Source organism: Copidosoma floridanum, unplaced genomic scaffold (assembly GCF_036245765.1).
Source record: "Copidosoma floridanum isolate Cflo_tuat_1 unplaced genomic scaffold, Cflo_Japanese_pri ptg000030l, whole genome shotgun sequence".
NCBI classification, from domain to species: Eukaryota; Metazoa; Arthropoda; class Insecta; order Hymenoptera; family Encyrtidae; genus Copidosoma; species Copidosoma floridanum.
In genome coordinates, this window is record NW_028321907.1 from 3,619,784 (window position 1) to 3,647,359 (window position 27,576).

The 27,576-nt window shown below is 44.2% G+C and overlaps 2 protein-coding genes across 4 annotated transcripts in view; one reads left to right on the forward strand and one right to left on the reverse strand.

Moving 5' to 3' along the window:
* Camta (Calmodulin-binding transcription activator) overlaps nucleotides 1-19,404 on the forward strand; it is a 46,158-nt gene extending 26,754 nt beyond the window's left edge. Inside the window, exons 4-15 of the mRNA XM_089596181.1 lie at nucleotides 5,334-5,522; nucleotides 6,058-6,483; nucleotides 6,631-7,016; nucleotides 7,091-7,505; nucleotides 8,322-8,657; nucleotides 10,313-10,560; nucleotides 11,566-11,765; nucleotides 12,400-12,498; nucleotides 14,062-14,201; nucleotides 14,502-15,046; nucleotides 16,206-16,364; nucleotides 17,999-19,404. Of these exons, the coding sequence (XP_089452307.1) occupies nucleotides 5,334-5,522; nucleotides 6,058-6,483; nucleotides 6,631-7,016; nucleotides 7,091-7,505; nucleotides 8,322-8,657; nucleotides 10,313-10,560; nucleotides 11,566-11,765; nucleotides 12,400-12,498; nucleotides 14,062-14,201; nucleotides 14,502-15,046; nucleotides 16,206-16,364; nucleotides 17,999-18,137 (3,282 nt within the window). The 3' untranslated portion in view covers nucleotides 18,138-19,404. The remainder of the gene's footprint in view (nucleotides 1-5,333; nucleotides 5,523-6,057; nucleotides 6,484-6,630; nucleotides 7,017-7,090; nucleotides 7,506-8,321; nucleotides 8,658-10,312; nucleotides 10,561-11,565; nucleotides 11,766-12,399; nucleotides 12,499-14,061; nucleotides 14,202-14,501; nucleotides 15,047-16,205; nucleotides 16,365-17,998) is intronic.
* A 6,265-nt stretch (nucleotides 19,405-25,669) lies between these two features.
* The window catches only part of tn (tripartite motif containing protein thin), a 154,800-nt gene continuing 152,893 nt past the window's right edge, over nucleotides 25,670-27,576 (reverse strand). For all 3 annotated transcript variants that reach the window (XM_014352141.2, XM_014352140.2, XM_014352135.2), the window contains 2 exons: nucleotides 27,185-27,491; nucleotides 25,670-26,818 (listed from right to left, as the gene is read on the reverse strand). In XM_014352141.2, coding sequence (XP_014207627.2) covers nucleotides 26,412-26,818; nucleotides 27,185-27,491 — 714 coding nt within the window. In that variant the 3' untranslated portion in view covers nucleotides 25,670-26,411. The remainder of the gene's footprint in view (nucleotides 26,819-27,184; nucleotides 27,492-27,576) is intronic.

The window sequence follows — 27,576 nt, forward strand, 5'->3', positions numbered from 1 at the left end:
TGAATCTATTGCTTTGGCACGCTTATCGTCCCTCTACCACTCCCGGGGCGCTCCAAATACACGTATACGTGTGTGTGTGGGGGTATATATAGCCGTTTTATTCGCAGCCGTCGAGAGCTAGATCGTCAGGGCCGATACCGGGGGACACGAGACCGACGCCTGGGGATCGCCCGGGAGCTTATAGCCTCCCCACATCTGTGGATCCCTCTCCTTTTCCGGGCGATTAAAGCCAAGTGGCAGTGATTTTTTTCCCCCTTTTTCTCGGAAACGTGTCATCTCTTGCAATCTTTTTTGGGGAGGGATGAAAAAAAAAAAAAAAAAATGAAGTAGAAAAATTTTGTGTCCCGGGGCTCGATATTTCAGAACAATAGCTGATGATGGTTTTTTGCGACCCACCCCCCGCCTCTCTCTTTCTCCTGTAACGTCGCGTTTTTTAATTGATACTGCCTCAACAGCGCAATAGCTGGCAGCGGGTGGTACACTTATTAGCGCACTCCATTAACCATATCCGCAAAAGTATCACGGCGAGTCTGATTTATGTACCTGCACACACACTCGTGCGCCGATATTACGTCATATCTACGTTTGACGGCAACAAACGAGCGCTCGAGCGTTAGTTGGTAACGATAAGCGTTTTTCACCTAATTGCGACGTAACGGAAGCGGAGGAGGAGGAGGAGGGAGAAGGAAAAAAAAGAGGGTACACGTTCCTCACGTGCATGCAAATCCGCGAAACCGAAGGAATAAGAAACGACTCGGAGAAACAATTACCACCGGTGCCGTTCGTTATACTTATTGCACATCCGAAAAATTAATTTGCATAACCAGCCCTAACGGCGGCTCATAAATAACAATTGCCCCCTTGTGGGAGTGCCCGCAATCATCACGAAAGGCGCCGAGACAACAGCGAGTCGAGACTCGTACACGTTGCGTATACACACAAGAAGTCCGGGAGAAATGAAAAAAAAAAAAAAAAAGTACAACGGGGCGAAATCTGCATATAATACACGCGGGTCGCGTAATACACATAGATCAAGTAGCTTTGGAATTTTCTCGCGTTCGCTTACACGCGTGTGTGTGTGTGTTCGAGGGAATCGGTCCCTCGCAGAAATAACTTTCGCATTTAAATTTCGCCGCGGCACTTTGCGCGAGTGATTTAGTGCTCGTCCGTCGGTGGACGTGAATTAGCGAATTTCTCGCGCGTCCAGCTGGTTATTTTCTTCTCTCTCTCTCTCCCCCTGCTTTCGGTTTCTCCCGGGTATTTAGCATATACGTAACGCGTGCCCGGTACGATCGTTAAGCGATGGTATTACGTTCAGTCTATTTATATACCTTGCGCTACACCTGAACCCTTCCCCCCCCGCACGGGGTGTATTATTAACCATCGGGAAATCGCACCCTGCCTATAGCCGTTGGTTTAACTTTGAGCGTATATTCTTGCAATTCCTCTTTATGGGGATTATTTGGATGGAAAAAAAAAATGATCCATTAAAACTCTCTCGATCCCTCTTCCGAGCGCGCATCTCGTGACCCATTTCTGGGATCGACTGCAGCTTCTTTGGCGTACAAAGCTGGGGCGTCAAGTTTTTCACTTTAGCCCTCAGATGCGCTTCCTTTGACACTTTTTAGCAATTTTTCTCAACGATGCTCGAGTGCTTCCCCTTGACACGTGCACGGAAAATTTATGTGCTGTTCACGAGATAGTGATCGTTTGAAGACTTACTCGGAATTTTCGGGGGTTGAAAAGATAATCGGCGCAAAATAATAATAAACGAAAGCAACGCAGGTGAAACTGCGAAATTTCGTTGTTTGACGGAGCACCGAGCTTCGGGACCTGCAACAAGAGAGACGCTCCGGAATGCAAATGATCAATCAACCAGTTGTAAATCACCGTGACGCGACTCTGCCACTGTTGCGTCTCCCTTTGCTTCGGGTACCCACACGTATTTACACCCCGAGCACGTTTGGGATGCCGCCTCTCTTTGCTCGGGAAAGAAATGCCGGATGGTGGCGATTGTCTCCTCTTTGGTGCGCTCGGTATCTTCAATAATGCAAACTATGTTTCAAGCAGAGGGTCGGGCGACAGCTATTGCACTCAACTCCGTTCGGGGTTTGATACGGGGGAGCTTTTTTTTCTCGCCCCGAGTAGTCGACAACTTCGCTTATACTCTCCCTCGCGAGGAGGTAATTCGATTTAATTCGACGAGCCTTTCGTCTGATCGCGAAAAGTTTTCCCGAGTTTATACGGCCTGGGAAAAAGGGGTGGAAGCTGCACCTATACATGTTTCAGTGCACGGCTGTCGCTGGGGTCAAAATGTTGGAGTCACCCCGTTTTACGAGCAAGCTCGGGAGCGAAGGGTATTTGGGCTCCTCCTCGAAAATCGGAGTTTTTGGGTCTTTGACACTTGCCTCTTTGGACGGAGTCAGCTGCGATACGCGAAACGAGCGGAGATTAGAGAAAAAAAGGAGGAACCGAAGAAAACGTTTTTATTTTTTCCGTACGCCAACGACTACTACTGTTGTTGCCGAGCGGCTGACGTCTCCCGTCGAGCGACTATGAGTTTCCGGTGTAATTTTTTCGGACCCTCCCTCGGAAGGAGATATTTACACGCAAGCCACGTACGGAGTGCTCCAGAGGGAGTATAGAAGGAGGAACTCGTCGAATTCCGTATTTCGGCAATTTTTTTTTTTCCCCCCCCATCACGCCCTATTTCATTCGGAGAGGCGGGGACTTTGGTGACGGAATTGTAAATTCAACACTCGAAAATGCGAACCGACCAATTTGCAAAGATCGCGACTTACAACAACGAAAAACCAATCTATAGTTGATAGGGAAACGGGACGTGTATTATATAGAGCGACGGCCGGAAAGGCATATCTTCCAACCTACGGTGCGTCACTTGGGCGGAAAAATGTCCCTCCGCTACCATATCGGAATCCCATACTTTCAACGAGTTTAAGTGCACTCGAGTCCTTAGGTTTCGCTTGTTACGAGGGCTCACAAAATGTATCAGCTGCGCGACAGTGCATAGGCGTCGCTTGATCCAGCTCACGGGACCCCACACCCTCCGGTCTGACGCGCGTCTGGCTCTTCTTCCAACTCGAGGCTTGTCTCTCCCGGCTGAAGGACAGCTCGCCGAGGCTCCGATAACAGGCCGAGTCCCTCCTGAGCGATGGGCCCCGCTAAGAATATTTTCCTCCCCCTCATCCTCTGCACACGCTGTACGGAAAAAAGAGGAAGGAATAGGCGTGGGTACGTACAAAAGAGGGAGGGAGGTTTCGCTCTGCCGGGGGAAGAAAGTGAATAGAGATGTATGCAGGACGGGGGCCAAATTTCCGAGTAAATGGAGCGAGTCGCTCTGCAGCGCCGGAATACGACTTGGGCGGGGAGACTCTTTTTTTTTTTTTTTTTTTTTTTTTTTTCCTACCGCAAGGAGTTTCATCATTTCGATTTCGTTTCGTAATTTTTTCTCATACATCCACGCAGTGACGAAAGATGCCAAAGCCGCGAGTGCGAATTGGAAAAAACAATTTACCCTTCCCCGGAGATACTAAAAAATACGTACTAAAAAAAAAAAAAAAAACAATGAAAGTAAAGACAATGTTATTCAAAGCGCGGCCCCTCTCATTTTTATCGCGTCTGCGACTCGGCCAAAGTGGGCACACGAGGGACTCGTTAGAGCTCCAAGAGTCAAAGAAAAACGCGGCTGCCCTTTAATTAGCTTCAAACACCGGTGTACGCGGCCCTTTTGTCTCTCGCTCCGAAGTAAAATAAACCCGTCGCCTTTGTCCCGAAGAGTAGAAGAGCTAAGGCCGGCGGAGAGCGTATAGGCATCGGTCTTTTTTTTTTTGGTTTTCCTTCACTCGTTGGTAGAACGGCCGTAAAACAATTTGCGTGCCCCACTTGAATAAAAATTCCATATCCCATAGTGTTATACACACGCGCGGAAATGAAAAAATACGCGCTAATGGGTGGTTTTAATGTATGTAAATAACACGTGGTAATTCCCACGTATGCGGCACGGTGTTACGCGAAGAATGCGTTGACGCGAAAAGTTCGTGCAGCTGCACGGCTGAATACTACTTATGCATTGGACGATTTTCGTTGTTTTACGCCGGCGCGGGAGCTTGAAACAACATCCGACCGCGACCTGCAACTCGCTAAATTGACTGCAGCGATAAACTTCGCAAAAAAACAAAAAAAAATCAAAAAAAAAAAAACCGAAGGCACGATGAACATTTATCCGAAAAGCTGTCCAAAATATAGTGAATCGACGAGGAGGAACTTTCAATTTCGTTCCTTAGATTCGTCGAGCGGAGCACAACCCATCGCGGTGGCATGAATCGAACGGATGAAACGGGGCGCCGCACCACCTACCGCTCCACCCGAAGGGGCCAATCAATACCGCGACGTCGAGTCCTTCGGATTCCTCCACCTCCTCTAGATCTTCTTCTATTTTATTTCCGCTTCTCCCTCCAATTTTTCTTCCTCATTCGATTTTCAGGTGCACACGGTTCTCTTCAGTTATCTCTTTTCAAAGCCCCTTACTCTTTTTTTTTTCTTTCTTTTCCACCCCCTTGCTCCGCGGGCGCGAGTGACCTTGTTTTTTTTTTTTAATCGATGCATCCCTGAACTCAAAGTCGAATCGTATAATTTAGGGGCGAAAATATTAATGGCGAGTCGAGCAATACATTGGATAAAGTTTCCCGGCTTTTGTTTAAAACCGCGTTTCAGCTCGGAGGACGGGGATTTTAAAAGTTTTACGGCGCCACGCAATTTTTTTTTTTTTTTTTTTACGAAACACTGCATACTACCACCTTCGTCAAACTAGAGAGAAGAACCACTGTATGCTTATCCAAAAAAGTCGCGTTGACGATGAGCACTTGTGTTCCAAATGAAAAAAAAAAAAATCCGACTTCCATCGTGGAAAATAATTCACTGCATTCCTTTAAGTACTTACCCCAGGTACTCGAAGCCCCGTACAGACTCACGGGGTGAGAATACACGTGCACGGGGTCGTAATTTCATTAGCCTCTACTCGAGCAATCGCCCGCCAAGCGGAATCTTAGGCCGCTATGGATTTTCTCTCGTCGAGCCGGCTCGAGTGTGTGTTGTTCGGGTGACCACTGCCAGGGGCTCGAGTGCGTCTGCGAAAATCGAGATAATTGCCCCAGAAATTGTTTGCTTCGATTACTTTCGCTACAACACGCCGTTAAGCTCATAATAAAAATATAGGAAAATAATAAGGACCCGTCCCTATTCAAAGCGCGTATCTTTTTGGTGCAGCTTTCGTTGGGACACGCGTCAATTCGATGAGTATTTTTTTTTTGCAGGAGATCGCGGCGATACTGATAAGCTTCCAGAGGCACGCGGAATGGCAGAGCCGGGAGGTGAAGGTGAGACCGAGGAGCGGCTCGATGCTGCTCTACTCGAGGAAAAAGGTTCGCTATCGGCGAGACGGGTACTGCTGGAAGAAGCGAAAGGACGGGAAAACCACGAGGGAGGACCACATGAAGCTAAAGGTGACTTTTCACCCTTCCTCCGTATACACTTGATCCCAGAGAGTAAACCCGATCCCGAGATTCGTGTGAGCTGAAATATACATGTATGGAAGCTCGAGCTCTATCGCGTTTTTTGTTGGTTCAAACGCTTATCTCGAGTTAATCAAAAGTTTCTCTCTTGGTAAGTATAATACACCGATACACAGGGGGTTAGCTGAAATAATATCTCGAAAGAAAGCAACGAAGAAAGGGAGGAAGAAAGAAGGAGCCGGCCAAAGTTATATGAAATGTTTGGACTACGTAATTCGGCATTAGCATAAAATCGAACTCGATTACGCGCACAAGCCAGCCGAGATTCTCGGACTTGAAATATCCTGTTGTCCTACAGAAAGTCTCTCCCTTCGGGTTAACCTACTAAAATTAGATGATGTTTCCCGTGCATTATACCACCCCCCCCTTTCTATCTTTGCATTTTTTTACTCCCCGTTCCAATTACTTTATTTCCTGTAATAAAATAAAAAACAGCATCCAAAACGTGTATATTTACGATGAGCAGGTCCAGGGCGTGGAGTGCATATACGGCTGCTACGTGCACTCGGCGATCCTGCCGACGTTTCATCGGCGCTGCTACTGGCTCCTCCAGAACCCGGATGTTGTGCTCGTCCATTACCTGAACGTGCCGTACCCGGATGGTGACGCGAAACTGGCCGCCCTGCCCCCGTGCCTGGCCTTGCCACCCGACAAAAAGGAGTGGACGCGCGACGAGCTCGCCTCCCAACTGCGGCCCATGTTCCTCGGGAGCGAGGAGCCCGAGCAGCCCGCCAACGGCCAACTCCACCATCACCACCAGCAACAACAACACCAGCCCCACCCGGTCGACATGATAGTCTCCCAACTGTTGGACAGGCAGCAGCGCGCCTCGTCGGCCGGCTCGAGCACTGCTGCCCAACTCGCCCCACGGAGGCTCACCCCCGACAATCAGGTACACCATCCTCCAGTTTCCCTTTGACTCGCACCCCCCCCACCCCCCGAGCTCTGGCAGCAACTGTTGGAAAAGTAGTGGTAGTTTTCGTAGCAGTAGATGAAAGCCTCTCGCGCGTATATTATACGCGTACTATAATATACGCAGGTCTCCTCGACTACCGGAGGTCAACAGCCGAGCACGACGGCCTCGACGACTCCGCGGGTTTACTCGAGACATTCCCACTCGACTAGCACTCCGGGCCAACAGCAGCCGGCTCCTCTAGTATTAAGTTTGCAGCAGATCCAGGGCGGCGGTGGCCTCCTCATTCTCAACAGCCAGCCTTACCACCACCAGCAACAACAGCAGTGCGCCCAAGCCCAGAACCAGCAGGTGGACATGCACCAGGACCAACACCACCACCACCACCAACACCAACAACAACAACAACACCAACAGCAGCAGAGGGGCATCGTTCAGCAGCAGGCGAGCATCGACCACGAGCAGCAGAGCCAGCAACACGACATTGACTCCAAGGATGGCAGTAGCCACGGGTACATATATGCGCATTCACGTACGTGTATGCATCTTGGGCGGATCTTTGTAATATCATGGGTGTAATTCTCAGGAGCAGCGGTATAGTCGCCGACTGTGGGTCCCAGGTGGTGGGCGGGGCGCAAGGGGCTGGCAATTGCGCGGCTTCGGACTTTGCCGAGTCGTTGGAGCTGTGCAGCCAGGAGGACATCCAACGGACCCTCTCGGCCAACATGGTCCACCCGTCGCCGTCTCCCTCCCCCGCCGACAACAGCATGATCGACCCGATGGACTTTATCGACTCGTCGGACGACGTGCTCGTCAACCTCGACGTCTTCGACATGTTCAGCGACCTGCCCGAGCTCCACGACTTTGAGCCCGAGCAGCCCGATAAGCCCGAAGACCCGAGGATCGCCGAGCCGGGGCGGGACGGGCACTGCCGGCAGACGAGCGCGGCCCGCATCGCCGAGTACAGTCCCGAGTGGAGCTACACGGAGGGCGGCGTCAAGGTCGGTCTTTGTGCGGGTGGGATGAAATACGGGGGGGCCCATATTTTTCCTCAGCCCAAACAATACGACGCTTGCACAATCAAAAAAAAGTCGCTATTAATTACACGGGTCTCGTCGCGCATACACTTTTGTTGCGGGGGGGATGTGGCGCGAGAAAACAATTTACAAGACCGTAATACGCGCATTAGTCAGCAGCCGTCCGGGGGTAAAGGAAGGGGTAATTATCGGCAAGCCGGTGATTAACGGCCTCGTTAATATCGTTAAAGTGGCGAGGGCGTTTTCGACTTTCTTTCCGTGCCGAGGGCCATTTGTTACAGTTTTAGCCCCACCGCGACCTTTGCCAATTTGTCATTTCCCGTTGAATCTTCATAGCTGGAGGTCGTTTTTTTTCCCCCCCACACCTTTTCTTCAAAAACCGCACGTGATTTTCCACATCGATCGGCAAATACTTGTATGGAATAATTTTCAGAGTTATAAGTTACACCCATAAATATAAAAGACCAAAGTTTATGGCCCATTTGCATCGGCCATCTCCGAATGAAATACGCACAACACGCGTATCTCGTGAACTTTGTGAATTTCAATTCTCTCCCCACGGGTGATATATTATACCCACTTGATGGTAATAATCATAATTAAGCATATATAGCAACGTGTACCAAAGGAAAGGGGGGTAAGAATTTACAAACTGATAACCCGTAAGCATGACGCGGAGCTAGAGTTACGGCTCTGTTTACAAGAGCTCCGTTATTAACGGAGACTCAATGGGAATGATGGAAGGGATGGAAGAAAATAAAATGATGGGGTCGTCGTCAGGTGTTGGTGGCGGGCCCGTGGACCGGTAACAGCGGCTCTCAGTCGTACTCGGTGCTGTTCGACAACGAGCCGGTCGAGGCGTGCCTGGTGCAGCCCGGAGTGCTGCGCTGCCGTTGTCCGGCTCACGCGGCCGGACTGGCCTCGCTGCAGGTGGCCTGCGACGGCTTCGTCGTCTCGGACAGCGTGGCCTTCGAGTACCGCAGGCCACCCCCGAGCGAGCCCAATCCCGAGAAAGCCCTGCTCGACCGGCTGGCCGACGTCGAGACGAGGCTACAGGGGCCCGGGCCACCCTCGCCCGCCGCCCAACTCGAGGAGAGGCTCGTGGCCTACTGCCAGGTACGTTTCACACTGTTTTTCACAATATCACATGTGTGTCGAACAATGGGTGTTATGATATTATATCGTTATCGGTGTGCGTTGACCCCTTGATGCCCGACACTCTCTCTCTCTTTTCCCTACTCTCTATGTGTATATATTACTACCTTTGTCGACTCTTGCATTATTTTGGTGTTGTTTATCAACTTTCTTTTTTTTTTTTCTCTTCTTCTTCTTCTTTTCCTTTCGTTGTCTATACTATAGTATATATAAATGTCCTTTGTTTACACATGTATTATACAATATTAACAATGTTGGTGTTGTTTTTCAAATATTTGTGTGTATATTTATTTATTGTATATGTTGTGTCGATGTTTACCTGTATAAATATACTTCATCCATTCGATCATCCATCAACGTTTCATTTCACGCGATGCATTGTACAATACGGACGTGCAAAAATTTAATAAAACGCGAGATTTCATGGTTGGCTTACCTTTCTTCAGGCTATGGTAACTTTCTGGGTCGAGTATAAGTGCCACAGCCGTGTAATAAACAGCGGGACAGAGGGCAGTTCGGGTATCGAAGGGGTGGCCCCCGTTGTAGCTGATGTTGGCAATGTCGATGTGGTTTACGATGATCGTACGCACGTTAGCATCATCATTGTCGCACACTTACACCTAAATATATGTGAAAAAAAAAAAAAGAGGCAAAGGCCCGTGACGAAAAGTCTGTGTGTACAGGGATCCCTGTGAAATCGACAGACCCAGTCGTGTTATTTCACATGAGAGCCAGTCCTGCGCGTGTACTCTCCAGGCCTGGTTTGTGAAATCCCCAAACGACCGTCCTATTGGAGTTGTCGTTGCAGACGCCCGACCGACTGGCCGATAAATAAGCCATACGTCTCAGTATATTTTCCATACCGATCATCCTCCCTTCGGTCGTTTACGCAATTATCAGTAAGAATACCTATTGCTACAGCAACATCTTACAGCCTGCTATTTCTCTCTTTTAATCTCTTATATTTTCTCTATCTCTATCTCTACATATTTTTATTATACTCATCATACACTGTTGATTTCAATCTATTCTTTTTTTACCTCTTTTTTTTTCATTTCTACAGTCCTTTCGCATCAGTGCTACCGCTATTATTTAATATATACACTTGGGCCATGAAAAATTTCACGATGTATACATATTACCAACTGTTATCCTGGAGAGTACATGGAGAACTTTCCTGTAAAATTCCTGCATGTTCGAGGCCTCGTGTACGTACCCACTTAATACACGTACAGTTGCGTAGAAAAAAACAAAAAAAAAAATACTCATAGTCACAAGAAAATTTCATTTTGTCTCAACATTCTCCCATCCATCTATTCAATCACCTTTCGTATTAATTAAGACACTCAGCTTTGTCATGCACAATATAGAGAGACGTGCATGAGAATATTTTAAGTTTACCACAAATTTGTCAAATATACACCTTAAGGCATCATGCTTTTTTTACCTCAATTAGTTTGTTTGCTTGTAAATAGTATTTTAAATAGTATTTAAAAGTAATAAGTAGCGAGTAGTGAGCAATGCAATGATAGACCATCAGAACGAACAACCAAGACGTGATTTCTAGAGCAAAGAAAAAAAAAAAAAAAAAAAAAAAAAAAAAACCCCTCTTGTAGGACGCAACGGTGAGGCCGTGGCGATCGAGCGCTGAGCCCTTGCAGTCCGGGGGCCCGACGCTGCTGCACCTAGCCGCGGGCCTGGGCTACTCGCGGCTGGCCTGCGCCCTGCTCCACTGGAGCGCCGAGAACCCCAGCCGCGTCCTCGACGCCGAGGTTGACGCTCTGCGCCAGGACTCGGCTGGCCTCACGCCCCTCGCCTGGGCCTGCGCCGCTGGCCACGCCGACACCGCCAGGATACTCTATCGGTGAGTCTTCATTTAACACGGTTTCGTGCGTTACCACTACACCAATAAACCCCATCGCGAGTCATCACCGAGAAATAACATCCGTTGTCGTATACGTAAGGTACAACTTTGGGGTGTTTATATACACCCCGTCAGGGGCGCGTGTCTGATTATGGCGTACGAAACTCTCGGTATTTATCCGAAACGCGCCTTGTCACGGGCTAAATTACATCACGGGGTACACGAGCGTTTCCTACTCACGCAAACGCATAACAAGCGAGATCGACGTTATCAGACTCGGTGTTTATTTTGTGCAGCCAATATACATTACGTTGTATATTGTAGAGTTGGCGTGTGTGTGGTCTATTTTTGGTGCATACGGCCGAGGGGCAAGTAAATTGAAACGTTATTAACTCGATAATGCTCGGGACACGCGGTGAAGACTGCACAGTCACCCTAAACTTTTTTTTTTTTTTTTTTTTTTTTTTTTTTTCTCTGCACGCGCGCGGCACGAGTGTGCACATTGTACGGAGCTGCTCGCCGTGGAAATTAGCCAACTATAGCTTCGCCCGCAACAAGTGCAAACATTTTTGATGCCCCAACATTATACGCCCTTTTTTTTTCATTATTATTGCAAAGTACCGTGGTCGAGGCAATGATTTTCATTTATAAAGTTAAAAAAATTTCAACACCTTAGCTCAACTAGGGGAATTATTTTTTTCACCTTTTGGGCGAATTTTTTTCTTTAACATATTTGCCTACTCGTTAAAGGAGGGTGGCACAAAGAGAGATTCCGTCACACATCGAACTTTAGACGCGAGTGTTCAAATAATTGACAATTAAAAGGGGGGGAGGAGGGGTGTAAATAACACTGCAGGGAGCCAAAAAAAAAGGGTTCAGTCACCGGGCAGGGGGTAGTCAAACACGAAAATTCGACCCCTATTTAACACCCCGTCCGACGAACGAGGCAGGGACATCGATGGTGGAGCTTGAAAGCTAAATAGCCGGTGCTTGTGTGGATCGCAGGTGGAACGCGATGGCGCTCCGGGTGCGGGATTGCCGGAGCAGAAGCGCGACGGAGCTGGCGGCGGAGAATGGGCACGCCGACATCGCCGAGGAGCTGAATCTGCTCGAGGCTCGCAGGCAGGACGAGGGACTTTTCTTGAAGCCGGCCAGTCCCAGTCCCAGGAGGCCCTCCCAGGACAGCGGACTCGATCTCGCTCTCTGTTAGTGTCTCGCTTTTTATCATCACTATTTCTTTTTTTTTTTTTTTCTTCTTTTTTTTTTTCGAACTCGCATACGTATATTTACATGACAACCCTTTTCACTTTTATCTCTTTCCGTTGTTGTATTTTTTCCTTCGTCGTCTTTTTTTACCCCCTTTTTAATGTGTACTTTACCAAATAACTTCGGTGTTACCGTATGGGTGTTTTAGTCTTTTTTTTTTTTTTTTTTTTTTTTCTTTCTAAATCCTAGTTGGTAAGAAACTGCTAATTTCCAGTGAATATTTATAAACGTGACAACACCGAAAAACCCATGTTTTTATTATTCTTTTCAATAACGTTTAATCATGTAGATATTTTTCATTGCTACTAGTAATTAGTTTGTACAAGAGATTGGTAAAAGTAGCACCATATATTACAAAGTCATCGATTAAATGTTTACACGGACCTTTTCCTTTGATTTTTAACAAAACTACAATTTTAGCTCAAAAAAAATGGAATATTGTTAGTGGAGAGCTTGTTACAAGTAACCACGAGCCAATTTGAAAGTAAATGATTTGTTTTGTTTTGGCAACGACAAAAAGTAAAAATAAAAGCTAAAAACAAAAAGAAACAAACAAACGAACAAACTGTGCAGGTGGTTCGCCGCTCCTGGACAATATGGAGCTGTTGCAGGACGACGATTCGTCGTTAGGCCTCGGCATGGAAAGCACCCCAAGCCCTTCGGAGTCCGTAGGTCCGTACCTCAATCTCCATCCCCTCGTTTATTAAGCATTTAGTGAATTTTTTTTTTTTATGCCTATCGCTGTTGCCTGTGCGTGTAACACATAGCTGTGTATCTTTCCAAACTACTAAACTCCCTCACGGTGCTCTATTTTACAACTGCACGAACTTTTTGCGCGTGTTTTTCGATGTCGTTGATGTTTGTATCACCTTATTCTTTTTTTTTTTTTTTTTTTTTTCTCTCTCGATTGCAATACTCACTATTGTGTACCTGTACCCTCGAAGTCTTCGATCGTTAAACTGAAAACGAAACAAAAGAAAGGAACGAGCAATAAGCCAATCGAGAAGGAAGACGATAAGTAGGCCTGATTCGGCACGCGCGTACACAAGCGAGCCTTTGGTTAATTTAACGCGTGTGATTGCAAATCCTATATTATATCAGCTCGATGTGATTAACACGCGTGCATTGCACGTACACTGTACACGAAGCAGCAACGGGGAAGCAGAATATACATATAACATATACGTAGATTTATATATATATATACCTGTAACTGTACATTGGTTTGGTGTTGCTTGGCCTTTGGTGTGTAAGCTCTATACACTTGTATCATGTCTTGGACTTAGCATTGATTGATGTGTACACGTACTCTCGCGCGTGACACAGCGTAGTCTACGTATCTCCCCTTTGATTGCATATACATATACACATACATATTATGTGTACACACGGCCACCACTGAGAAACGGCTCTGGTATTCAAGTTACGGTCAGCTGTACGCGGCCCCCTGTTTCTACCTTCCTGTCCCCGATCTCGATGCATACATATACAGCGTTGGATGTACGTATACATGTAACTACAACAGAACGTTCCTGCATAGCCAGATACGAGTCAATCGAGGATTTACCACGAGAGGAGTTTCTTACCGCCTCTTTTTGTTCCACGCCCGCGCTATTGCCACTATAATTATGTATACTTGGTGTGCTTTTGTCTTATTTACCTATGGCACACACGCACACTAGACTTTATTGTTGCATTGCGTTTTGTTTAAAATGTTGAGACATTGTTTTTTTTTTTTTTTTAAATAATATGAGATTGTTTCCTTATCCGTGTCCATACAAGCATTCGATGTGATTTAATTAGATGTCCACGTTTTACGCAGCTGTACAGCAGCACACGTACACAAAGTGAGAAGATCCAGCGGATGCAGCACTAAAAGAGTATTGATTTTCTTAAACACTTGCATTCACAGTAACTATATACGCACGGAAGTGGACGAGTCCAGCAAACATCGGAGAGGCAACGACTACGCCAATTTACAAACGGCACAGAGAGATGACCGTTGCAACGAAATTACAATAAAAAATTGGAATGAAAAATAAGTGTGGCAATGTTTGTGATGCGTGTTGTATGGCTCTCTCACCTCGCTGAGACGAAGCCACCCCCTGGCTGTGATTTCCCTCCCACTGTCCTTCCTCGATTTCGTGTGGATTTTGATGGAAAAGTAAAAACAAAAGTAAAAAAAAACAAAAAAACGTATGTTGTTCAAACTTGGCTGCGACTCGTTGCTTGCAGGGGAGGAGGACGCGAGGGTCCTGACCTTGGCCGAGCAAATAATAGCCGCCCTACCCGAGAGGATCAAGCGGGAACAGTGCGATCCCCGCTCGCCTTCCCCGCCGCCAACGCCGCTCGATGCCGCCCTCATGGAACAGATGGTGAGACAAAGTTTTGTTTTCATATACAAACATTTTTCGCGTGTCTTCATTCAATTGTATACACGCCCCTGCCGGTAAACGACAGCGCATAAAGTGCATGCCCACCAGTCGAACAAGGGCGCGTGAGTTACGCTGCGTCGTTAAAAATAACAGAGCACGCCTCCTTTACACTCACCCGTACTTTTAACCCTGCACACCTTTGGATGGACTCACACGCCCGCGAATGCACGTCCTATAAATCAGTCGCGAAAAAAAAAAAAAAAAAAAAAAATAGACTAATCCTTGGGTAATCGACCGCAGCCCCTGGACACCGGCGAGCTGTTCGACTCGTACCGCGAGTGCGGCGGTGGCGCGGCTTCAGTGAGCGACGCCGACGCCGAAGCCTCGCCGTCCTCGCCGTCGAACAGCAGCAGCTGCTTGACCCCGGACTCGCCCTCGCCACCCCCGACCACGGCGGACTTTTGCGACTTTCTCCAGCTGCAGCTCGAGCTCGATAGCGGCGTCGGCTCGGCGAGCTCCGTCGGCAGCAGTTGCTCCACCGACAAGGTCATCGGCAGCGCGGCCCTCGCCCACCGCAACGACGACGATGACTCGTCAGCCACCCTCACCGGGGGCACCGATGGGCTATCCGCTGCCTGCGACTCTGACCCCGGGGGTGGCGAGGCAGACCTCAGTCGGCTGACCCTCTCGGACCGGGAGCAGCGGGAGTTGTACCACGCGGCTCGCATGATACAGAAGGCGTACCGCAACTACAAGGGCAGGCAGAGGCAAGAGGAGCTCAAGAGGAACGCCGCGGTCATCATACAGCAGTTTTACAGGCGGCACAAGCAGTACGCGTACAACAGGTGAGCTCGTCGCACATGTACAAATGTCACGTTTTATTTTTGTTTATAAAAATCAAATACATGGGGTACGAAAATCACCCCCAAAGTGCAGGGGGTAGTATAGTTACTCCGAGCAACGAGTTAAATGATGATCCGCGATGTATGATTGAGTATGTAGTGTCCGAGCTTTTTCAACTACCTTCCCGTTTCCTTTGATTAGAAAAGAAGCCCAAGTGACCCCGTCCTAGCGAAAAAGCTCCCTGAAGCTTGGAATCGAGAGCAGAGTCCGTGGTATTTAATACACGTGGCCAATGGGGGGAGGGGCTCGATCATCAGTTATTCGAATGAAGGTAGAGTCTCGGCGGTCTCGTTCCGAAATAAGTCACGATTACGTACGTAGGTACAGGCCAACTTAACGATCCGACCGTCGCAGCTCGGCTCATCCTCGTTCTTTCTGTGTCCTCCGGCTTGCCCCCGTAGGCTGTAGGTGTATATGTATGCCCTCCCTGACCGGAGCGACAGCGTTGAACTTTTAATTGCCATCGTAAATAATTCGGAAACTTTGCGGGTGGCCCTCCTCTTCCTCCGGCCTTCCTTCCTTCCTTATACCCCCGGCGAAGACGACTTGCTCGTCGCGCGACGCGCCGAATACGGAATTAAGCTGGCATTAAATTAATACGACTTTGGGTGCACCTTCCGAGCTCCGCGCGAGACGTCGGGGATCCGTCGCGGCCGTTGTTGCGCGAAATGAAACGCTCAGGGAAAGAGAGAGAGAGAGAGAAAGATGGGCTACTTGTCTCTCTCCCCACCCCTCCCCCGTGTACGACCTCTTGATGTCTTTTTGCCCTCTTCCCTCCTCCGTTGCATTTCGGACTGCCTCGAGTTTTCGCTCCTCCTTCCCGTTTGAGAGCTCCTCGACCTGGAGATCTCGGACGCTTTCTTTCGCACGGAATATTAAATGACACTGTTCATTATGCAACTTGACCCCCCCCCCCTCCTGCCCCATCTAACTCTCTCCTTTTCCGTGTATGTACAAAAAAGTAGTAAAAGACGAGGCTTCGAAGCCCTAATTTAAGTAGATCTATGCCGGGTGTTGGTCGGACAATCGCTTGCGTGTCTCCTTTGATGTTTTGAACTGACAAGGAGACGGAGAGCAATTATTTATGGTCCAATGTTCCAGGCAAGCGACAAAAGCCGCGCTGGTGATACAGAGCAACTACAGGAATTACCGGGCGAGACCGGGTCCGGCCGGCAGCGCGCGACAACAGGCGGCGAACCAGCAGAAGGCGCACCAGGCCGCTCGCACGATCCAGCAGTTTATGCGCCAATCGAAAATCAAGTGAGTTGTCTTCTTCTTCTCTTTTTTTTTCGTTTTTATTCCATCCTCGTTTGCTGGGTTGGCCGCTCCAGAAAAAAAAAAGCAATGACCAGTTGTTACGCTCCGTGGGAGCAATTTTCGAGGAAATTACCTCGATTTGGGGCTCCGTTATTTTATTTTATTTTTTTTTATATACATGTACACTCGTGCATGTAGACACACTGAAAATTGAAAGTTCAAAGATGAGAGAAAAAACTCACAAGCTAATAAAATTGACTTGACATTGACAAATACTAATGTTCCTTGCTTCCTTTCTAACAAAGCGGCCTGTCGTGGGACGACTCGCGACCGGTAAGTAACATCACTTTGCTGCACGTTTCAATGTAGAAAATTGCACGCCCCATACCCTCTAGTGAAGAAACAAAAAAAAAAAAAAAAAAAGATAAAAATTCAATCTCCAAGACAAATACAAGACCACGCAAATATCGGAGGAGGAACAAAAAAAAAATAGAGTACACGTATATAGAATAGGAGAGCGAGGAATAATAAAAATACTAATGTAAAACCGAATGGAAACACACGGGGGAGGAAGATAGATACGAGAGCGGATAGTGTATACGTAGTAGTCGAAAGTCACGTATCGCGTGGCGCTTAAAATTACGTTCCATCCCTCATTTCTCTCCCTCTCTCTCCAGCACCGGCGGTGAGCACGAAACATAAAACGCGCGAGTATACGAGGGGAAGAATAAAAGCTGTATCGGAAACGAAGAACAAATTATGCTTGATTCGCTTTTTATCGAAACTCATGCCGGCACGTACACATACGTTTTTGACGTATCATTCCGGGAGCTGCATGTTTTTTTTTTAATAAATAAATAAAAGACTCGGCTGCGTTTTGTTTGCCAAAGAAAATATTAATAGGTAATTTCACGTCGCGTTTTTTCGCGTCGCACCGAACTCTGGGTAATAACAAGAGGACGATAGCAATCTCTCGTGTTTTACATCGGAAGAAGAAAAAAAAAAAAATACTCGTTCCTCTGTTGCAGGCACATCGCGGAGCAAATGAAAAAAAAAAAAAAAAAGGTTATTCGATTTTGTGTATCTGCGGCGCGGCACACTTTCGGGCTTTCATATTTCGTCACTTTGCGTAATCAGAGAAGTGCTACGGTCGGCGATATTGGAACATCCCGGGCTTTCGAATAATTTTGGATGCTCTTTCCCTCCCCCTCTCGTGTTTTTTTTTTTTTTTTTTTTTTTTTTTTTCCACATAAACGATCGCAACGGAGAAAATTGAGGTCGAGCTCCCGGAAATTGTTTACAGGAAACCCCCCCGCTCCGCTGAAAAGGAAAATTAACATTCCACCTTCCACTAGAGATAAATGGGAAAATTTGATTTTGAAATCCGAGCTCCGTCTCCCTAAGTGCAGCATAAATTCTCCCGCGCGCGTCACGAAAAGCTCTTCCGCGATCCGAACGAAAAAAAAACCATGAAATGCGCCGAGAATAAAGCCGGAGCAGTTTGATCCATCTCTCACGAGCCGGTGGACCCCAAAAGTTTCTCCTCCTCCTCCCATAATAGGTGGGCTCTTGTATTTTTCACACATGGAGGTTGGCACGGTCATGCATATGTATGTATCTACGCGTGTGCGTTTCAGACTGCAGAACGCCAGGGCCGTCGCAAACGGGAGCGGGAGGCAGGCGCCGGGTGCCACTTCCAGGGTGGCTGCTGTCCCCCCAAGCTCGCGCTCATCTAGCCCAGGTGCCAGCTTGGCAGCCGAGCCGACCACCTCCTAGTTAACTGCCTGCACCGGCACAATGATGCGGCTACCACCGGAGATCACCACCAGCGTCATCCTCGAGCAGCTGCGGTCGACCGATGGCCCAGCTTGGACCGCTAATCCATGCGTCTCTTTTCTCTCTCTCTTTCGATCTTTTTCCGTCTTTTTATATATATATATATATACCCACTCGCTTGTTCCGTATACTCCCCATTGTTCGTCTTCATTTCGTTTACGAATTCGGGCTGATTGGTCCATTTTTTTTTTTCATACGATCCGTGGGTAAATTATTTCCATCGATCGGCAGTCGCGCGATTCTCGCTAGAGAACAAATAATGGTTATAATGAAAAATAAAAAAATAAATAAATAAATAATAGACTGATTAGGATCAAACATTATCTCGCACTTGAATTTCAATCACTGCAACTAAACGTATCTTCTCTCTCTTTCTCTCGTGAAACGTTGTATAAATTTATTATATTATATGAAAACGACTAAACGAGTTATATCGCGCTTTAGCTCGAGTACCTTGTATTTTGCTGCAGCAGCGCGTTTGTATAGGTGAAACGAATATTACATAAATATAGCTGAGCTTGGAAAACATCAACATCGACGTTGACGTAATATGTGCGCTCGTATCATTATTTATTGATCCGCTTTAATCAAAGGGATGAGTCTTTTGTTTCTCGTATCATTTTCGACTTTTTCTTCTCTTCGTATTTTTCTATAAAGCGATAAAACCGATAGATCGACCGCACTTTTGAGGATAGTAACTTTTTTATACGGATTAAAACAAAAAAGGAAAAAAAAAAAAAAAAAAAAAAAAAACAATACACACGTGCACGACGGTAGTATGACCATATATGTTGTCGTACGACACTAGAGTACCTACGTCATATATTACACTTTTCTCCCTTACTTCGTCTTCTACGTTCCTATACTCTTTTCCTCCTCCTTCGTCAAAGGTGGGAGGGTCGAGTGAAAGGGAATTTCGGTAGGTGTCACTCTTTACACGATTATCCTTCAAGTAGTTAGTCCCAACCGAGCCAACAGGCGCGCGTCGAGCTAATAAACTCTCGCACCCTCGTCGGCGAGGCGGATAATGATAAAACTTACAAAAAAAAAAGCGTAATTCAAGTACCTGACAAATTTAGTGACTTGGGGCGGAACAAAGCCGCGATCGTTTTTTTTCTTTCTTTTTTCTTTTTATTCCCGCGAGCTACGGTGTAAATAATTGCGAGCGAGTCGCCAGATTTTTCTTTTGCTTTGGTTCGACTTTTCTTTTTTTGGTTGAGTGGAAAAAAATCGACTACAGTCGTCGCTCGGTTTGCGGAGTCGATTTTAGTAAAGGTAATTTGTATACTGTGCGAAGACGCATCCCTTTGAACGGAAGTGACGCGACGAAGAAAAACCGATTCGTAGCTTTTGTCAAAAATGTTTCAAAGAGCAGTTTGATCTGTGAAGAGAAGAAACATCGCGCCGAGGGCACTTGACGTCGCGTAACATCCAAGTCGAACGAGTGTGTTCAAAATACGTTTGTAAGATAATCGATGTGAAAGACAAAACGTTTTTTTTTTTCTTTTTTTTTTTTCTACTTTTTGTGTCGTCGAAAGACTTGACACACACTTGTTTTTTCTTTGCGTGTAGTGATATTCTTACAGAAAAGGCAAAATGTCGTGTTTTATCATTTGTAAGTGTGATGCATTCGTTTTTTACGTCCAGACGATTGTTAGCGAGCAGTTGGTATTTTATATGATGCATAGTTTAATTGTTAATTAGCGTGTAATTTGACGTTTACATTGTTCGATTGTTGAATTTAAAGAGTAATTTATACCTGCACGATTCATTATTACTTTGTTACGAGGTTGTGCCTGATGTATGGGGTGGTTTTCTCTTGAGTGGAGAAACTAGAAAAAAAAATATTAATAATAATAATAATAGCATTGTTTTTATACGTTCGTCTCGAGAGATTTTATAGAATTAAGATTACGAAAATTGTACAGAACCGAGTGTGTGAAAATTGGATTGATATAGAGTTTTCATTTTAAATTCATACGGCGCATGAGACCCATGTGTTCACGTGGCTCAAAGTACTTGGAAAAAAAGTAATACCAAAGAGCTGCTGAAAAGTGTTTATTTTTCCGAAGTTGCAAAAGTGCAATAAAAAACCGTACGAGACTGGAAACAAGTGAACCACTTTGTTTCGCAAATCGTCCAAGTTGCTTGTATTTTTTATTACTTTGGCATCCCGAGATTAAATGGAGCGTCCGAAAAATTGGTGCTAAGCGAGCGGGCACTGAAAACAAGTTCTTTGTACACAAATTTTCGACAGAGGCTGGATATTTTGCGTTTGCGGGCTTCTCATGTATCGAAGGAAGAATAAAGTAACTACGATTTAATTGCTCATCGGCGAAAGGACGTAGCAAAACTTTTAGACAAATTTTTTCGTACAAGTTGCTTTTGTACAGTGCAGTACGACGACACGGATACATGAGTCTGAAATAATTTTCGATATCTCACGTGCATTTATCACTTGTGCATGACGTATGGTAAAATTGAAAACTTTCATAAAAGGAGTCGTAGCATTTATGCGCTTGATACTTTTAATAGTAGCAGAATTTTAACTTACGATTTTTACATCGGTCCATAGAGATGATACGCCTCTTACTTACATAAATACGAGAGTGGGTGACAAGTGTACATTGTAAAATCTTGATTCTAACGAAATAAACATAATTAAGTCTTTTTTTTTTTTCTTCATCCTCGTAAAATGAGGTCTCTTCGCAAGTTCAACAAAAGTTATACATATTGCATCTTAAGGTTAGAAGGAAGGACAGAGTGTATAAAGATATAGAGTAACGAGCTTTAGAAAAAAAATAAAAAAAACGAGAAACCATTTTATAAATCATATAAACGCACTCGCGTCAAGTATATACACGTAAAAAAAAAAATTTACGAGTTTTCCGATATTTTTGCAATCAATATGAAAAAAAAAAATTTAATAATAATAAATAAGCGCTCCCAGACAAGTCGAGTCGCGTTGGAACGGCGAGGGAGGAAGCCAGACGTGTGCTCTAAAGTCACGTGTAACGAAAAAGCGTGTTTTCGGGGCAACTTTTTAATAATAGTTAATGTAAGGGTGGACCGGATGAGCTGCGAGAGGAGGAAGAGGTTTCGGAGTCTTGTACAGAGATTTTCAATACGTAGCTTACCAAAAGTGAAATAAATGAGGAAAAATTTACTTTAGGCGCAAAAACTTTAAGCGCTAGATTTTCGCCTCCACTTGGAGACTTTATAAACAAAAAAAAAAAACAAAAAAAAAAATCAGGGATCGTGAATGAACAAAAGTACATTAGCACATACGCTACAAAGGAGAAAGCTCGTGATTGATTATTAGAGAGAAAAAAAAAAAAAAAGCATTTGTACGTACAGCTGAGATTTCGCGAGGAGGGAATTTACGGTTTGGCACATCAGCCGAGAGCCTCGCGATCCCGTTGGTTTCGGAAGAAGGTAATTTATATTGTGATAAATCAATGGTGATCCAAGAAAGTATATTGTTCTGGCCACGTCGCGAGGGTGAGATGGGCGCGAGAGTCGTGCGGTTGAGGATAAGTCGATGGAGGGCAAAAACGAGGAACTGGCCGGGCAAATGGGCAGGATGAGGGAAAAAATTTGAGGAGTTACGTACACCCTCGTGTTTACGTCGGTTTTTACTCCCGAGAATCAAGTGAAGACTACGAAGATTTGTTTCTTTTCGCTTTTTTTTTTTTTTTTTTTTTTTTTTTGTTTCAAATATTTAATTTAATTAAAGTTGACAAATCGGGCAAAAAATTTCTGATTATTTTGAATGCAACTTAACGCAACTCATATAAAATTTCTACGATTCGCGTATATCAAACGGAATCCCGAGATACACTCGAACCGATCAATTTTCATTTGGTAACACCCCTCCTCCTCAATTCCGCGAATTGGAAGAGCTTGCAACGAAAATTTATTTTCATAGATCAATGTCACGGATTTTTTTTTTTTTCGGCCGCCTGTACGAGAGGGGGTAAAAAATTGTGAAGACTCTTCCCGAGGCCGGAAGTAATCTGGCAGCAAGTCAAGATGATTTGACGGAATTTTTTGGCAATGCCGGCTCCTAACGAATTATTTTTATTGGCTCCAGTTACTCATCCCTCGCGGTAGTTAAATTCGTCCTGGTTATGTGGCGGATTACGATTGACAAACTTACGAAATTGCTGTAGTTTTGATTTTTTTTCCCCCCATCGTCTGAAACAGATGTAACACGAGGTGTAGAGGCTTGAAAAAAAAAAAAAAAAAAAAAAAACTGTAATAATATGTACACATGAGTCAATTCCAACGAGCATTTTCATGCCAGTAAGCTTAAAGATTTTATTAGTTTATATTGTGCATAATAACAAAAAAAGAATGTGAGAACGAGCATGAACGAATTGTTTGAATTGAAAAAAAAAAAAAAATAATAAATAAAAAAAAATAAAAATAAAAAAAATATAGAGAGCGCGAGGTAGTGAGAAAGATTTTTAAAAATTTTACATAAGAGATGACAGGAGAGCGAGGGTAAGCGTAAGTAAAGAAATTTTCAATCATTGTTAATAAATTAATCGATCAACTTCGATCCTATATTAATATAAACTTGAAAAGAAAATAAGAGATGAGTAAAGGCATAGTTACTATTATCAAATACAAACTAATATTCATATTTTTGCTTATTACACGATTAAGAATCTAACAATGAGATATAGCAACTTGAAATAACATATAGGAGAGGCTGGCCAATTTTTCCGTTCTGGAGCTGCGAATGACCCCGTTTAACCTTCACAAGCTTTTGTAACAAAAATTTTGTTTGAATGCACACATAATGCATCCAATTAATTTGAAATTTGTATATATTATGAATTTTACTTAAAAACAAAAAAAATTACGTACGACGTTCACTTACGAAATTTATTGAATCTCGCGTATACGTGACGCCATTCGCAGCTAGAGCACGTATGGCTTTTAGGAAAAAAGTGTAAACTAAGCCCGATTTTTACTATTAAAAATTATAAAGCAAATACCGTCATCTTTCCGAGATTTATATGAATGATAAATAATTATAACGCAGTATTTTTCGATTACGGGCCGAAACTAGACTCGTGCTCAGTTAGCGTGGAAATAAATAAATATATATATATAGAGAAAAAGAAGGAAATGAAGATAGAAAAGATAAATAAACGGTGACACAAAAAAAAAGTATAAAAATATAGTTTTTTTCGTAAATAAAACTCATTATCCTTACGCTTAGTGAAAAAAAGCTAGAAGTGATAAGCCAGAGAGAAATGAGAGTTCTACAAGTCCATTCGTTATATTGAAAATGTAAACGAGGAAAAAAAAAAAAAAAAAAAAATTGCTACTATAGGCGCTTCGAAGACGCGTAATTCTTAATAGTCACTTTGACCGATTGAAAATAAGGAAATTTTTAAATCTACACTTGAGAAAGCCAAGAGTCAAAGCCGACGACATAGAAGCCGCATGGCCTAATTGCTGCCACTTTAATTAATAATTACGTGAATTTACTCTACTTATAGACCAGAGATCAGATTTTATTACCTCTCCACTTCTATAACGTACACTTAAAGCTACTTAATGGAGGAAAACTGAGAAAGGAAATGCGAAAACACAAAGGCGAGACGGATGTAATAATAGAGAGAGGACGATCGAGGCGCGATTGTTATGAGAAAAGTGATAAACGGGAGGACAAATGGAGGCGAACGAGTATTTCATCTTTTCAAGTAAACTTTGCATTTTAGAGCCAGAGAGAGGAATCTTAGGTAGCGAGGGAAAACAAATTATATGCGTAGAGATCGACTATATTTACACACTATTTCTTCGAATCGCAGCAGCAGAGCAGAAGGGGAAAATAATTGATAATCCGAACTAGAATTTAAATCTCCAACGCCCAGTTTCCGATGATTTAATTTTTAAGTAATAGGTGCGCATAAAATGTGACTCGTGGTCGTTGCGGAGCGTCGAAATCGTCACTTGTCCCAATTATGGGCTCGCATCAGCGCTGAAAATCTACGAAAAAAAAAAAAAAAAAAAATTAAAAAAAAAAAAAAAAATACGTTGTAAAACGAGATTGTGATATTTTCATGAAACATGATGTAAAATAAAAAAAACTGAGCAAGGGTGTAAAAGTAAATGAATAAATAAACTCGTCGTTGCGAACCCCTTCACATCCGCTTGTCCGTCCGCTTGCGTCTGGTTCCGTCTCTCGTTGAAAAATAAAAAAAATGAAAAAATAGCTCATGGAGCCAACCTTACGATGAAACAAAGGTAAAAAAAGTCGAAGAGACGAGAAAAGCCTCGCGCACTTTTTTCGTATGAAGGATTCCAAGGTGCAAAAACGGCGAGAATAATACGCATAAAAAAAGTTTGAAACATGTATTTTAGAGAGAAAAAAAAAACTTGTAGACACGCTTACCTCCGTATCTGTTTCCTTTTTGTACTCGAGGATTTTCTCAACGAGATGTGCAAGTGATGTATACACATAGACATACGTCAGGAGAGAAATTGAAATAAAGTATAATACACGACAAACTTTTTTTATGCAGCGACGATTTCGACACTTTCTGCATCGAATGTTCGCCACCCCTTTGCGTCGACTTTCCCAAACAAACATTCTTTCAAGTGTAAAACATTGAGTGGTAAATAATTTGTGTAAAAATGTATACTAAATTGAGGGAAGAAAAAATTGTAAGCCCTTAAAGGGGCGAACCTCCTCCGCATGAGGAAAACGAGCGGTTAAAAAGGGAAAATCTGTATAAATAAAAAAAAAAGTCGAATGTCGACGCGAACATCTAGGCGTGCGGTCATGAAATCACTTGATAATACGTATGCGCTAATTTCTATAGTGCGAGTAACTAATATAAATATATACATAAAAATACGAGTACCAACGCTCTATCTCTTTTAATATTTTTATTATCGCAAGCGTAAACTGTTCATTAAAAAAAAAATTAATTCATCAAATTAACTAAAGACGTAATATTATTAAAGAACGAAGAAAAAAAAAGAAAATAAAAGTAAAAAAAAAAAAAAAAGTACTCTACTACTATTTATTATTTATTTACTTATTTATATATTTATTTAACGACTAACGTTTGAACTAATATTGTAAATAACGAAAATATTTTATCTATATATTTCCGATCCGGGGGGTATCGTGGACGTGGGTACGAGCCAATTTATCTCCGGCCGTAACCCGATTTTTCGCTCATAATTAATTAATTACTTTACGAATTAATTAATCAATTACAGTTGCGCCACATGAGTATCGCCACTCGTCCAGCGCCCCCCATTGTTACACCATTTCATCATTGCATTTAATAAATTATATATTTATTGACTCATTTATTTTTTGCTTCAACCATCCCAGTACTTCTCCATCCTCGATTATCTCTGCTGCTGATGAATTTTTTACGACTTCACATGGATGCTGGAAAAGGTAAGAACGAACATTCAATATTAAAATAAAATACATGTTTTTCCGCAACGATTTATTTAAAGCATACAAACAGTACAAACGATAGTCGTCATCCTCAAGTACAAATAAAATTAAGTTACTTGTTTATTGTTATCATTGTCGCTCCTGAGGCGCTTCGTGGCGTCCTTGATTTTCCACATTTCGTTTGATAAATAATCCAATCCCAATAGTCGAAAAACAAAAACCTACCCCTCGTATAATTTATATAATCCAATTTCAATTTTCTTTATCGCAATAAAACGTAATTAAATAACAATTTTTTTTTTTTTTTTTCTAAACAGTAGTAGTAATAGTTGATAAAAGATAAAAGGAGGGCTTATAATTATAGAAAAAAAAAAGAAATACCTCCTGTTTCAAACAACAGAGCATAAAATACAAGATTTGTTTACAATACGTATATCTACATGTATGATATCCTTCCGCTCGTCCCTCGTAAAATTTTCCTAAAAGTACAATCGATAAAACACTTTCCACCTCGTATACACTCCTTCTCGCGAAAACATCATATTGTTGCAGTACAAGAGTATAGCGATGCATGTATATACTTGAGGCACACGAGATCGGCAGAGGTGATGGGCCAAAGCCCCCTTTGACGAGAACGAGTATAGTTGTATAATGATAGGCACTGGCGATCAACAAAATAGTAAGAATAAATAACAATCGCGACGGAGAGACGACAATGAAGAAATCCCGGTCGCGAAGAAAGAGAGAAAGAGAGAGAGAGAGAGAGAGAGGGGAGCTCAAAAGACTTGAACTCGGTGGTTCTCGCGATCGCAGACCAAGATGTTGCCGGCCGAGGTGACGGCAATGCCCTCGATGCCCTTGAACTGGCCGTCAGCGCAACCCCACTCGCCGAACGAGTGGAGGAAGGCACCCTCGGGCGTGAAGATCTGTATGCGGTTGTTGCCCGAGTCGGCGACGACGATGTAGCCTTGGTCGTCGACCGCGACGCCACGTGGGAACTTGAACTGGCCCGGGTCGGCACCCTCGGAGCCTATGATCTTCTGGACGCGCCCGTTAACGTCGAATATTTGGATGCGATGGTTGTTGCTGTCGCTGACGATGACACGGTTCGTACTGCTCACGGCGATGTAGTGCGGGTGCTCGAGTTGGCCCCGCCCAGAACCGCAGCTGCCGATTTTGCCAACTGTTTGGGCCACAACATCGAGATTTATTTATTTATTTTTTTTTTTTTTCACTTTGAGGAATATAATGTACACAAATTACAGGAATCTTTCAACGAAGCTCGGTCGGGTATGAGTGTGAATTTCGTTAAAGAAACCGGACAGATCCCAAAATTGTGTATTATTGGAAACAAAATGAAATGAAGCACAAAGTATGTATTTTTCTAACTTTTAGGAAAACGTACAGCTAGACGAGGAAAAAAGTTGGAGGGATCGATCGTATAATCACCCCAATTGCGAGTTGAAAAAGAAAAAAAAGGAAGAGATATAGGAAGTAGTTTTATTTTAATAGATCGTTTTAACGGAGACAAAGGGAGGATGATACGCACCGAACGTTCCATCTGACTGGAAGACCTGGACTCTGTGGTTCTCCTTGTCGCAGACGTAGATGAAGCCCAGCGCGTCCGTGGTTATTCCCCACGGGTAGTTGAATTTTCCGTCTGAGCTTCCTTGGTAGCCGAACGAGCGAAGGAAGCGGCCCGACGGGTCGAACACCTGGATACGGTGGTTGTACCGGTCCGCAATGATGAACTGCCCGATACGGTTCACCGCGACCCCGGCCAAACAATCGAATTGGCCCTGGCCACTACCATACGATCCGATCTCTCTTACGAAGTTCCCGTTAGCGTCGAACACCTGTTCAGTGCAATCACAACAGATTAGGTGTCCCCACACACACACGCATTATATGCATATACGGTCAAACATCACGACACATTTG